The following is a 12925-nucleotide window of genomic DNA, read 5'->3' on the forward strand; positions in this document are numbered from 1 at the left end:
AAATAAATTTTTATGTTAATATGTTCTGTATTAATGAATAAATAAAACAATAATAAATTTTATTAAAAGTTTGAGACATTTGATAAAGATATTGTGCTTAATAAATTTGTAGAAATTTATCATTGACTAAAAGTAATTGTCTTGAGATTGCTAAAGTAAATCACAGTCTTGTTGTTAACAAAGTAAATTTAGTTAAATTATTTAAATTTTAAATACTTTGAATTGAATGATAAATGTTTGTGAAATATATAATCCTTTAGTTTCACTAGTTTAATCATAAACTGTCAAACATAATTCGATGATATTATCTCAATCATTCATTGAAGTTATGTAGTCGTAAATTGCAACAGGACAAAGCGAGTAAGTTTTGGCACAATCATTTTGGGTATCAAGTTGATGCTGCTCAGCTTCAATGTACACTGATGGCAAGTCCTCGTCGACTGAGGAAGATGGTCTGTGGAATAATCACACACCAATGAATTTACGCCTCGAGTCATCATAGATCAAGTGAAACGAGTTTGTAATCGATTCAACCAACCAATACACAACTACCATGAGATTATTTATCATATATGTATTTTCCCATAAAATCATACCCCCTAAACTAATTCCAACTGGTCCTCTACTCATCTCGTCAGATGGGAAATCTATTTTCAGTGGCTTTACACATACCCATCCAAAGGGCAACATTTAATCTGTTTAATTAAACACATCTTGATTAAAATTAATTTAAATAAAAAATAAATAATCTATATTTACATCAACTGTATTTTTTATTAAAAAAAAAAAAGCCTTAACTTGTTTAAATATTAGCTTAAATATATTATGTGATTATTTATAAAAATCTTGGAATATATATAAAATAAGATTTTCAAAATCTTGTGTTATTATTATACATTATAAATCATTCTGAGAATATATAATAGGATCTCAACGATGTAAATAAGATAAAATTTATATATACCAACTTTTTTTTTATTATATTTTTTTCTTATCTTTTCATCTTGTTATTAAGTATTTTGCGAAAAATGACCTTTTTACCGTTATCTTATCCCTGAGGACGAGAGAAGTAGAGGGATGAAATTTTTACCAAAGATATAGTCAACAAACCCCTGAGTATATTATAAAAAAAAAATTTCCATGACACAATAACAACGTTGAAGGTTAAATAACGTTTTTTTTTTTTATTTTCAACGAAAAATAATATTTTACTTACGTAAATATAAGTCGAAATAAATCACCAATTAGTCCATTATGATAATGCATTGTTGACCATTCAGATGTTTCACAAATAAATCTTAAAATACAAGATTTACCGGGTAAGCCAAAACTATAAAATAAAAAAAAAATGAAAAATACCGAAATAAAAAAATGTAATAATCAATCATAAAATAATAACAAATAACAAGAGACGAAACAAGACAAATGGGAATATTTGAAACATGTGACGGCAAAGAAAAAAATATATTATATTGTTTATCCAATATATATCTATGTGGCAGAGAGACACCCTCGTGTATATATATCGTTTTGAGATATACTGACGAATGACGAGGAAATTGGATTATGTTACTTGTAGTATTTTCTTATGAACCTCATCATGTCCAAATACTTTTTTCATCTTTCACTTGAATTTTGATATATTTGAGCAAATAAAAAATAAATAAAATAACAAAAATAAATATAAGTTATAGGATCAATTTTAATCTCAATTCAAATGCTTTTAATATTATTAAAAAATTGAAAAAATAATAAATAAAAATATATTTATATAATATTATCATTTTAATATTAATATTTTATAATTTTTATAATTGTTATTAAATTATTATATAAAATTTAAAAACATTAGTCAGTGTCATGTTTATAAGTGATCTTTTAATCATGGATTTTCTCTCAAGTTGACCCATAATTCAATATAATTCCTTTATCCAACATTTTCTGAATCCCTCAAATTTCCGGTCTACAACATTTCGATCGTTGAATAATCTCTTTCAAACGAGGTTATACACAAGGGCTCATTATATTAATTATCCTTTTGTCTCTTTAATAAAATTATATCTTGTTTTATCGTATAAAAAACTTTAAAAATAAAAAAAAATAAAAAGAATTTATAATCAAAGTAAATTGAGGTGAATGAAAAATACTTGAAAATATTTACGATTATTAAACACAAAAATAAATGAACAGTTGAAATTTAACTGACATCGATATCTATTGTATACGATGATATAAAATAGAAAAAAATTAAAATTCTATTTTGTACAATGAGTATACTTTTTTTTTCGTTTCACAAATTGGATAATATTGTCTATCGATCGATAATCACATCTTTTGTTAAGAAAATTTATCGAATTGCGCGGTCTCATTGATTTTCTACTTATCGTGTTTCCTTCCCTTCAATGCATACACATTCAACTCGAGAAAGTACCTTTAATCCCTTAATCCCGACTTCTAGCAGTACCTATCCATTCTACAATCTTTTCTCTCTCGACAAATAACTATAAAATTTATACTATAGCACTTTGAGATGAATCTTACTTGTTATTATTCACTCATGAAAATTTATCATTTGTAATAAATGCAGTATTATTAAAATTCAATACAGCTAATTATACTAATTTTTTTTATATATGTATTTTTAAAACTTGATTAATTTATTCGATATTATTTTTTATCAAAATCAAATTGTTATTTCAATAGAAATTTCTTTTTAATTTTTCTTTTTAACAATGTGTCATTCACATGTTAATTTATTATATTTATTTTATCAATATCATAATTGAAATATTATTTTCAAATTTAAGAGATAATTAAAAATATATATTTTTGTTAATTCAATTTTCTGATTGACAATAAACGATCAATGATATAAATTGAAATTCTGTGATTGTCAGATTTGTTCACCACTAGTTTTTATGTAATTTTTTTTTTTTTTTTTCGATTTCGATATAAAAAAATAATTGGATTGAAGGGGAAATATCAAAAATTATTGAAATTATTGAATTGTTTTTTTCCCTTTGTTATTGTGTTATTAAAAATGTAATATTAAATTAATTTTCAATGGATTTATTGATATTTGTATACAAACCTTTCAAGTTTTGATTCTAATATTGAATATAATTTTTTACGACTCATAAAATTATTTTCTATTGATCTGTAAACTCTTGAATTATCCATTGTTTCTTTTTCATCTTTATCTAATTTATAATTTGCTTCAAAAAAAAATGCAACTGATAGTGATTTTGTTGATACTGGATCATCAAGTGGAACAGCAAGTGCAAAAAATATCTAAAAAATAAAATTATAATAATTATTAATTTATATTATTTATTTAAATAAATAAATTTTATAAAAAAATATCACTTGTTGCACAATGATATACGTACCCCCATTTCACTATCCTCAGGATAACTCAACTGCTGAAGTTGTTGATGCAATGCTTCAGGCAAACCACCATCATTTGATGCAATACAATTTTTATAAAAAATAAAACTCATCAACCAACTAGCTATCGTTTGCCATCTACAAAAAAAAAGCAAAATAAAAATATCAAATAACAAATAAAATAAAGATAAAAAAAAGTAAATAAATAATATTCATACATCATAGATTTTATGTTTTATTTTCACAAAACTAGATGAAAAAAAAAAAAAAAAAGAAAATAACAATCTGATAGAAAAAAAAAAAACCTCATTTCAATTCATATTTCAAACACTTTACAGTACTCACCTTCAATATTCCTCTCTCTGACATCTTGGTCTTGTTATTTATTTTTCAAATTGTTTCTCAACTTTGTTTTAAAAAAAATCATATAAAAATAATAATAAATACAACAGATTTTAACTGAATGTGAAAATTGTATTTTCTTTAGTACAATTTCCCACACGATGAAAATTTTTTTGAAAATAAAATATAGCTAGTAGACAGCTACAAAGTAACAGTTTTTGATTTAAACAAACCATACTATTTTCATTGCACACAATTATACGAGCACATATAGAAAAATACAATATCCATTTGATTCTGTCAAACCACAAAATTCTGAATAGCAATTCAAATATATAATATAGTTTTCAATATTTTTTTTTTATTATTTTTAACCCTTTTGGACATTTTTATAATGGAAACTTCACTGCCAGATATCAAATGATTTTTCAATTAGAAATTTAAAAAAAAAAAATAATAATCTATTTGCTTTTGAAGTATGCATTTAGATACATTGTTTTATATTCAAATTTAATAAGATAAAAATTTTTAAAAATTAATTATACACTGTATTTAAAGTGTAGATAAAAATAATATTATAAAATTGAAAAATCAACTTGTTTTTTTCAAATGAATTAAATATATTTACTAAATTTTATAATAAATAAATAAAATTTACATATGATCAATTTAATAATACAATCATTAAAATGTTACTTTGGTATATCTATATGTAAACTTGTATGTTTGATCCCAAGGGTTATCATGATGATAAAAAAAGAAATATAAAAAAGCTGTGAGTGCATGCAAAAAGTGTCTAGTTTTTTCTTAACCTTTAACCGTATAAGTAGAAAGGAAATTGCACATAAAACTAACTTTTTATCACACACACATTGAACCAAGTACGTGCAATGCTCAGCAATACCCAAGACTTTTAACTTATTTCTATTTCCCTTCGACTTTTTCCATACAACATTTATCGCCAATTCTTTTTTGTATTTTATTTTTTATATATATAAATTTTATCTATTCATTTTTATATATTTTTGTGCTTACTTAAAATCGATATTTTTCAATAGTTTATATACTTTTTAAGTTTAAGATAAAAATTCGATTAATACTCACGCGATATCGAGACTGATTTTCATGCTGAGAGACCAAATATAGAAGAAGATAAAAGCTGCTGTAGTTGACAGAAGCGTCGAAGAGCCGCGAGGGATAAAAGATTGAGGATAATATAAAAAAAAAAAAAAATTAAGGTGTAAAAGTGATGGAAAATATGACTTTGAATAAGAAGAAATAAAAAAAAAAAATATTTAAAAAAATTTGAAGGATCAAAAAATGAAATTTATAAAAAAAATTAAAAGCTAAGTTTTACGTCGTTGATGGTTTGTAAGATACAGGACAGTAAAGTTCAACGACATCTTGGACAGATTTTTCTCACAACGTTGTCCTGTTATATCATTATTAAAAAGTGACAGAGACTTGTTAATAATAAAAGACATCAACTTTAGTAAAGTGACACTTTGCTGATTTTAAAAATTCACTAAACCATCAAAAATAATCTTGTAAAATAAAAATAAAATAAAAGTAACAGTTTAAAATTATCATGACGATATACATTTTTTTTATTAAACTACAAAATAGGATATATATTATTCCGTAAAAAATAAAACATGTCTTTATTTACCTCGCAAATTTTAGCAATATCTACCAATGCAATTTTTCGAGAGAAATTTTCAAAAATAAAATTCGATATTTAATAAAAAGTTTAATGATAATAATTTTTTGTTTATTTATTTGTTTTTTTTTTTTAATTAATAAGAAACAGGTGTTGATAAATTTTAAAATTAATAATTCAAAGATTTGATATATAAAAGCTATTATTTTCTGTCTCATTTTAAAATCAAATTAACATGAATTCAACCAGAATGCAATTAACAATTTCCTCATACACGTGGGTATATTTTACCGCATGCCTATACTACCAAGAGGATTTGAGAATTTCAGAGTTTTCCCCAGAAAGTATTTTTTTTTTTTTTTATTTTAAATTTTCTCTCTTACTCATACGGAGTCTATTGAATATCACCTCTCTATTTTACTCCACATACATATAAAAGCATACCTAACACGAAGTTCCAACGAGATGAAGCTTCATCCAATTCGACGCGACGAGAATACTGGAAATTCGATTTTATCGTGTACCATTTTCACTTGCAATACAAAACTGTATATTGTAACGGAAATTTTCAATTACTACGAATACCAGAATGAGCCTGATAAAATTGCATTATTGCACACTTTTGTTTAATTGCAAATACAGATACTCTGATTGACATTGCATTCAATAAAAAAATAAATAAAAAAAAAACGAGGTCATCAAGCTTGTCATCAACAGAATCAACAAACCAAGTGAAAAACAAAAAAAAATAAAAAAAAATAATAAATACTAGTGATATAAAAAATTGAATAGAAAATCATAGAAATATTATTACTTTTTTAAATTTTATTAAATTCAATGAAATAAATTATTTTTCTATTTTTTTTTTTTTTCATTATTCAATACGTTGTATTAAATTTTTTCAATTGAATTTATATTTTTCTCGTCAAATGAATTTTAATGTTTATTTTGAAAAATTTTATTGTTAATTTAAATAAAAAGAAAAAAAAAGTCTATATTGTTCAATCGAGTGAGATTGATTGGATTGTTGAAATATAAATAAATAAAAAATAGTATTTTTTTTTTTGTAAAAGATTAATCAACTAATTCATTTACAAATTAAAGAGAGTGACATAGATTTTAGTGATATTGGTTGGTATATATAAAAGTGTTATAGGAAAATTCGATTTATTGGTGGTTGAAGATATATCCCATGGGTATGTTTGACATGTAATTTCACTGGGTGGTCGTATATAGTCAACATCAATGTCTCAGTAAGCATCTCAATGACTTTAAGAAACTCGGCTGACAAAGCTAATTTCAAATGGACTCATAGCTTGCTCGTTTTCATAAGTATCATTCGGAGATTTTCAAATATTATACGACTCATTTGCACATAAAAAAAAAGTACTATTATCGAAAATTTCGAAATTGACTATTGTAAAAAAAACTCTCATTACACAACTCACTAAGTCTCTTGATATTAATTTAAATTCTTGAATTCTACAATTTTAAATGATCGTAAAGAGTTAGTATGATTTTAAAGAAAAAAAGAATTAAATTTTTATGTCAATTTTATTTTGCGAAAACTTGTCACAAGTGTCTTGTAACACCTTTTCTATTAATCATCCATTATCGACACGTGTCACTTAAAAAAATTATAAATCTTATTCACTTTTTTTTTTTGTGTTTTTGTCTTCTTACTTTAGCACCAAATGGCTCCAAGCTATAAAGTAAAATCTCACACCAAAATGTCGTCTCTTTAAACAGTCTACCCTAACTTTTCAATAAAAAATTAACGAACTCTGACGTTGAAGAAAGTAAAGTAAACACGGACAAAAAGAAAATAAAAAAGTAAAATAATACGAAAAAAAAATAAAACCAAGATCAGAATAAAAAAAAAAAATAAATAAATTGAGTACAATTGGGTGTTGAAAAAACTGCTGGCTTTGTTCAATTGTATAGACAATATTGGTAAAAATTTAAAAGAACGAGACAAGGGTAAATAACGATGAAACTACGTGACCGTAGACACCTTTTTAAATCGATAACTTGTTTAACAGTATCAGACAATAACTAAAAATTAAATCATTAAATTAATTCAATGATTATTAAATATTCAAAATGAAAAAATAAAATCCAATATAATTATTTTTAAAATAAATTCAATAAAAATTCAACTAAACTTTAAAACAATTATGATTTTTTTCTTTTTCTTTTTTTAATAATTATTATTTAAGAAACTTGAATATTAAATTAAAAAATAATAATCAAGTTTTTTTTTGTTCTTTTTTTATTAAAAAAAGAAGAAATTAATTCTAAAAGTATTGAACGTGGAATAATTTACAGTGTCGAGTGGGTCGACTGATTTTCCCTAGTGAAAATGAATTAATTCAGTTGCACAGAATGAGATAAAAACGAATTTTGGGATAACGATAAAATGTGAGGGGAGTTAAAAGTTTGTAGGGTCAAACAACCAAAAGTCGTTTGGATCATGAAATTATATGGTATATCGTAAAAGCTTGGCAAACGGATGAGACATCATGGAAATGCATTAATAAAAGCGAATTTATTTTAAATAAATAAATATGTAAATTAAAAATTTTGTTAAATAAAAATTATCAATAAATATATATTAACATATTTAAAAAAAATTAAATATATTAACACATTTGTTAATTCAATTATCATTTAAAGCACAAAAGTACTTCCTCAATTATCAAAACAATTATTTTTTTAAAAAAAAAACAGTTCAAGTTAATGTTAGTTTTAAACAAACCGTGAAGTGAAAAACAACAATATTAAAAAATAATATCAAATTAAAATATAATGTTATTTATTATTAAATTATGTAAATTTTTATTAATATTATTTTTATTATATTTTTTTATAAATTTTGGGTGTGGCAAAAAAGTTAAAAACGTCACTTTTGCAGTCACGAGGCATATACGCTCTGTTGAATTTCCCGAGGGTAGTGGAATGGGGGTACTATATCAATCATTCTTGATTGACTAATATAGAAAACACTACTACACTAGTATAGAAGAACCCTTACGCTATTTATTCAAAGCCTGCCATTAAACATTTTACCATTAACCCAGATACAAATATATATTTTTTTTTTCTCATGATTATTTTATTTTTTATTTTAGATTTTTTTTGCTATTGGTTTACCAATTGATATACCTGACAAGTCTGTATCATTATCATTTTATTTTGAAGCAAATTATAAACTTCCAAATAATAAAACAGCCAATAATTTTTATGATTATTTACAAGATAAAAATTTTAATCGTAAATTTGCATATGATGTTATTCAAAATAAACTTGAAAAGTATGTTTTATTAGATTTTATATATTTATGATTTTTAATTAAATAATATAATTATTTTTTTATTATTTTAGTGCTGGTTATCCTGGTAAAAAATGTTTACTTCGTGCAATTTGTGAAGCTTCAATAGCACCTTTGATAAACAATGGTATTATTGGTGATATTCTTCATATTATTTTTACGTAAGTTATCAATGTATTAAACAATAACAATGATAATAATTTTTTAATTTTTTAACTTTTATTTTATATAAAGACCTTCAAGTTCATATAATGAAAATTTACCAGACGATATTGTGAACGCTGAGAGAAAGACTGAATGTGCAAATCAATACTGTGAATGTCCCATTAGTCTGTTAGATCTCATTAGTCATTTTGAAGATTATTAATTTACCATGTCATTAAATATATATATTTCTTCATACAATATAACTTTGAGGAATGATGTAACAATAAAATATTAAAATTCAATGTTAACTTGTGCCAAACCAATCGGTACTCATTGCACCAAAAAATGCAGCAGCACCAGACTTTATTGTTGCACCCGTTGAATCATTTCTTTTGTGTTCCTTAACTGGTGTTTTTTTTCGCTAAAGTAAAAAGAAAAAAAATTATATAAATCAATAAATAACAATACTATGTTTAACATTAATATATTCAACAATATTATTAATTTAATTTAAGAAAAAAAAAAAAATCATTAATTAATAGCTTTTATTGGGACAATCGAAAAAAAAAAACATGCTTTTTAAATTAAAAAAAAAATTATTTATCTGAAATAATAAATAATGTATTATTTTTTATTAAAAAATAAACACAAAAACTGTTTTGTAATTTGATATTTATCATTATAAATAAAACAAATTGTTTCATTAATTTTAAGCAATCGAAAAAATAAATAAGAAAAATCAAAACCCATTGTTACCTGCTTACCTCAAGCAAGCGCCAATCTAAGAATATATAATAATGAAATATTGTAAGAACAATAGCGAGAATAAAAATTAATAAAGAATAAAAATTTCTGGAATAATATTGAGATAATCTAAATATAAATAATAAAAAAATATAAATTTATAGATAAAATAGTAATAATTACCTGAGTTTTGTCGGGTATTGTAACAGGTATAAGAGGTAAATTTCTTGATGGTACAGTTACAGCAAGTGGTGGAAACCATGGTGCACCATTACAAAGTGCAAGTACACCTGGTGGATCTGTTATTGATTTAGTATTATCACCTAATTCACTACGAGCACCAAGTACAGAATGCAATTGTTCCATTTGAGGCACCAAATTTCCAAATATTAGCTAAAAACATAATTAATTATTAAAATATTTTAAACAACTTTTACATAGTTATAAATAATTTATCTTACCATTGATCTTTGTACACTTTTTTTAACATTAGCATGAATAAATGGATAAAAAACATCAGAATCAAATGGATCGATTTTAGCAAGAACATTGTTTACAATCTCTTGGGATTTATCTACAAGTATTTTATTTTCTCTTGGTACCATCAACAAAGTGACATACTTAATATCAAGTAATATTTGAAATGCTTGTTTCTCACGTAAATTATCATTTTTAGTAACTTTATCATAATACTTGAATAACTCTTGTACAATATATTCAATAATTTCATGTAAAACTTTTTTTGGTACAGTATGTGGTATAATTTTATTAAGCTCTTTTGTTATTTCAGATAAAAATTTATCAAGTGATACTGATGGTTGATATGGTACATAAATTTCAGATTTAATTCTTTTACCTTCTTCAGCTTCTTCTTCAATAATAACTTTTTCCCATTCATTTATTATATTTGAAATATTTAAACCATAAATATTATCATTTAATAAATATTTATTTAAATAATCATTAATATTATTACGATAATTTTTAGCATATATTGACCATATTTTAATACTTTCATCTTTAATTTTATCACAAACATTTTGCCATTTAATATTTGTTATTGTTAAACCAGATATTTTTGATAATGTAAAACATTTATTTAAATTTGGTGATAATGTTGTTAATGCTTGTAAAAATCTAGCCATAAAAATTATATTTATATTTAATTTTCCATAATTTGGATAATTATTTATACAATTATCATTTATAAATTTTATTAATTCATCAATCATTAATTCACTAATAATTTGTAATTCTTCTTGTATCAATGATCTGTCATTAAATTTATCAAATACAGATGATAAATTAATTTTAAGTAAATCTTCTGTTATTGTTATTGTTGTTACATTTTCATTATCATATAAATATTCTTCCAAATCTAATAATAATGTATGAAGATTTGTATCAATATTTTTACACAAACTAACTAAATTTGGTGAATAACCTCGGGCTTTCATTAGCAAAGAACGTTTAACATCAATGCCTCCAGTGTTTTTAGATAATTTTTGTGGTATATCACTTGGTGAATCTTTCCAAATGAACCACCTAAGGTCATGCTCTGGATAATCAAACTTTTCATTATTAAACTTTAACAATAAATCAATAATTTGTTCTTTTAAATTTATCAATGAATCATTCCATCGTATTTTAATTATTTCTTTAACTCTATTTGTTAATAATGGATGATAATATTCAGTCCAAAAATTTATTTGTGTTATTGATAAATCAATCCATATGTTATTCCAATTTTCTGGTAAATTAACTAATATTGATTCTTCACGTATATTAAATATACCTTTTACTGATGTTACAAGATTTAACAATTTTGTTATTTCATTATTTGCAAAATTTTTTATCCAATTAAACCAATTTTTAAGTATTTCATGTATTTCAGATGTTGATATTTCAGTAAATTCACCTTTTGCAAATGGTTTATGATTTTTAGTAACTGATGGAAGATATTTATCAATTAAATGATTATTCAAATCAAGTTGTGATAACATTTTTGATGCTTCTTGATCACATATTGTTTTTATATATTGATCAACAAGACCATTTTCATGATTACTTGTTTCTAAAAGCAAAAAAAATAAATAAATAATATAAAATTTATAAATGAGAATTTTTTTTGTTTTTCTTTTAAAATATATTTCAAGTTAACTTACTTATAAAACAAGAATGAACAAGAGAAATTGTATCAGTCAATAATTTCACACTCAATTTTATACGATGTCTAACACTGTGAGGATTTTCATTTTTGATAATTGACTCAACAGCTTTACTTCTAAGCTGTATAAGCTTTTCCAACAAATTCTTTGAGCTTGTTTTTTCCATCAGAACCAATGAAGCTAAACAATTTGCAGCAACCTGTGCTTAAAAAAAATGAAAAATTAAATAAAGCATAATTAAAAGTTTAGATTAATTATTTTAGATATTTAATTTTATCTTACATCTGCTGATAAATCCAATGATTGTAATGTTCTATGACATTCTTCAGAAATAATATTTCTAAAATTATTAATAATACACCATTGTTTTGATACTAATGGATATTTTTGTGTTAATATTGATTGTCCAACTTCAAATATAACACTGTAATTAACATGTTGTGCTAGTATAAATAATTGACTTGCACGTAAAAAATTATTATCATCAATTGCTGACCATATAAATTCTGGTATATCCATTAATATTTTAATTTGTACAACAACAGCATCTGATATATTTTTTTTAATTTTATCATTATGTTTATCTGGTAAATCAATTTTAAAACCAATTGAATATTTTTTTTCTAAATCTTTAAATGTATCCTCAATATTTGTTATTCTTTTTATAACATTTTCTGATGTTACTTTCATTTCAGCAATTGTATCAGCAGCTTTTATTAAATCTCTATATCTTTCTCTGTTAAATTATATTAAATTATATTAAATTGTATGTTTTATAAAAGTTAAAAATATATTATATTTATTGATAAATAACTTACCCAACTAATGTTCGTAATTCAACTTTTTTCCAATCACTATCAACTTGAATATTCTTTTGTATTTTTTCAATATCTTTTATATAATTATCTTCAAATAATTTATTTATATCCATATCAATATATTCACTTTTATTTGACATTTTATTAGATAAATCTTTGGTGCTGTTTATCTGTGTTTATTTATTATAAAAATTTAGGGGTTGTAAATTTATAAACAGCTGATTGATGACGTTTACAAATTATGAAAATATAATTTTCTTTTTTACCGATATTATCAATAAAGATGGCGTTCAACAATTTAGATAATTGAGAGAGAAAATTTACATGA

General features: G+C 23.2%; 3 protein-coding genes across 4 annotated transcripts; 1 reads left to right on the top strand and 2 right to left on the bottom strand.

The window, feature by feature from the left end:
• Positions 1 to 264: 264 nt before the first annotated feature.
• Positions 265 to 4952, bottom strand: LOC122859367. Of its 2 annotated transcripts, none has more exons than XM_044162905.1 (6): positions 4834 to 4952; positions 3733 to 3793; positions 3390 to 3525; positions 3092 to 3291; positions 1217 to 1330; positions 265 to 454 (listed from the first exon to the last, which is right to left on the bottom strand). In XM_044162905.1, the coding sequence occupies exons 3-6, from the start codon at positions 3498 to 3500 to the stop codon at positions 310 to 312; spliced, it is 570 nt and encodes a 189-aa protein (XP_044018840.1). In that variant the 5' UTR covers positions 3501 to 3525; positions 3733 to 3793; positions 4834 to 4952; the 3' UTR covers positions 265 to 309. The 2 variants fall into 2 exon arrangements, with proteins under 2 accessions (XP_044018840.1, XP_044018851.1); XM_044162916.1 differs by lacking the exon at positions 265 to 454 and adding an exon at positions 499 to 695.
• A 1629-nt stretch (positions 4953 to 6581) lies between these two features.
• LOC122861221 lies at positions 6582 to 9087 on the top strand. The gene is made up of 5 exons (XM_044165470.1): positions 6582 to 6598; positions 8230 to 8353; positions 8521 to 8702; positions 8774 to 8881; positions 8955 to 9087. Exons 1-5 carry the CDS (start codon positions 6582 to 6584, stop codon positions 9085 to 9087), a joined length of 564 nt encoding a protein of 187 aa, XP_044021405.1.
• Positions 8225 to 12822, bottom strand: LOC122859372 (conserved oligomeric Golgi complex subunit 1). The gene is made up of 6 exons (XM_044162928.1): positions 12598 to 12822; positions 12062 to 12515; positions 11777 to 11978; positions 10073 to 11685; positions 9795 to 10004; positions 8225 to 9288 (listed from the first exon to the last, which is right to left on the bottom strand). The coding sequence occupies exons 1-6, from the start codon at positions 12735 to 12737 to the stop codon at positions 9172 to 9174; spliced, it is 2736 nt and encodes a 911-aa protein (XP_044018863.1). The 5' UTR covers positions 12738 to 12822; the 3' UTR covers positions 8225 to 9171.
• Between the last annotated feature and the right edge of the window lie 103 nt (positions 12823 to 12925).

This window comes from Aphidius gifuensis, linkage group LG1 (assembly GCF_014905175.1).
Source record: "Aphidius gifuensis isolate YNYX2018 linkage group LG1, ASM1490517v1, whole genome shotgun sequence".
Lineage (NCBI taxonomy): Eukaryota > Metazoa > Arthropoda > Insecta > Hymenoptera > Braconidae > Aphidius > Aphidius gifuensis.

What these genes read in the sequence shown, in the direction of transcription:
- LOC122861221 (XM_044165470.1), top strand. An exon ending in ATTCAAAATAAACTTGAAAA is followed by an intron (nt 8,703 to 8,773) that starts GTATGTTTTATT and finishes TTATTATTTTAG; the next exon opens with TGCTGGTTATCCTGGTAAAA. An exon ending in ATTCTTCATATTATTTTTAC is followed by an intron (nt 8,882 to 8,954) that starts GTAAGTTATCAA and finishes TTTTATATAAAG; the next exon opens with ACCTTCAAGTTCATATAATG.
- LOC122859367 (XM_044162905.1), bottom strand. Translation starts at nt 3,500, where the DNA reads ATGAGTTTTATTTTTTATAAAAATTGTATTGCATCAAATGATGGTGGT. An exon ending in CTGAGGATAGTGAAATGGGG is followed by an intron (nt 3,292 to 3,389) that starts GTACGTATATCA and finishes TTTATTTTTTAG; the next exon opens with ATATTTTTTGCACTTGCTGT. An exon ending in TTATTTCGACTTATATTTAC is followed by an intron (nt 455 to 1,216) that starts GTAAGTAAAATA and finishes ATTATTCCACAG; the next exon opens with ACCATCTTCCTCAGTCGACG.
- LOC122859372 (XM_044162928.1), bottom strand. Translation starts at nt 12,737, where the DNA reads ATGTCAAATAAAAGTGAATATATTGATATGGATATAAATAAATTATTT. An exon ending in AAAGTGTACAAAGATCAATG is followed by an intron (nt 10,005 to 10,072) that starts GTAAGATAAATT and finishes TTATGTTTTTAG; the next exon opens with CTAATATTTGGAAATTTGGT. An exon ending in CAATACCCGACAAAACTCAG is followed by an intron (nt 9,289 to 9,794) that starts GTAATTATTACT and finishes TTTTTACTTTAG; the next exon opens with CGAAAAAAAACACCAGTTAA.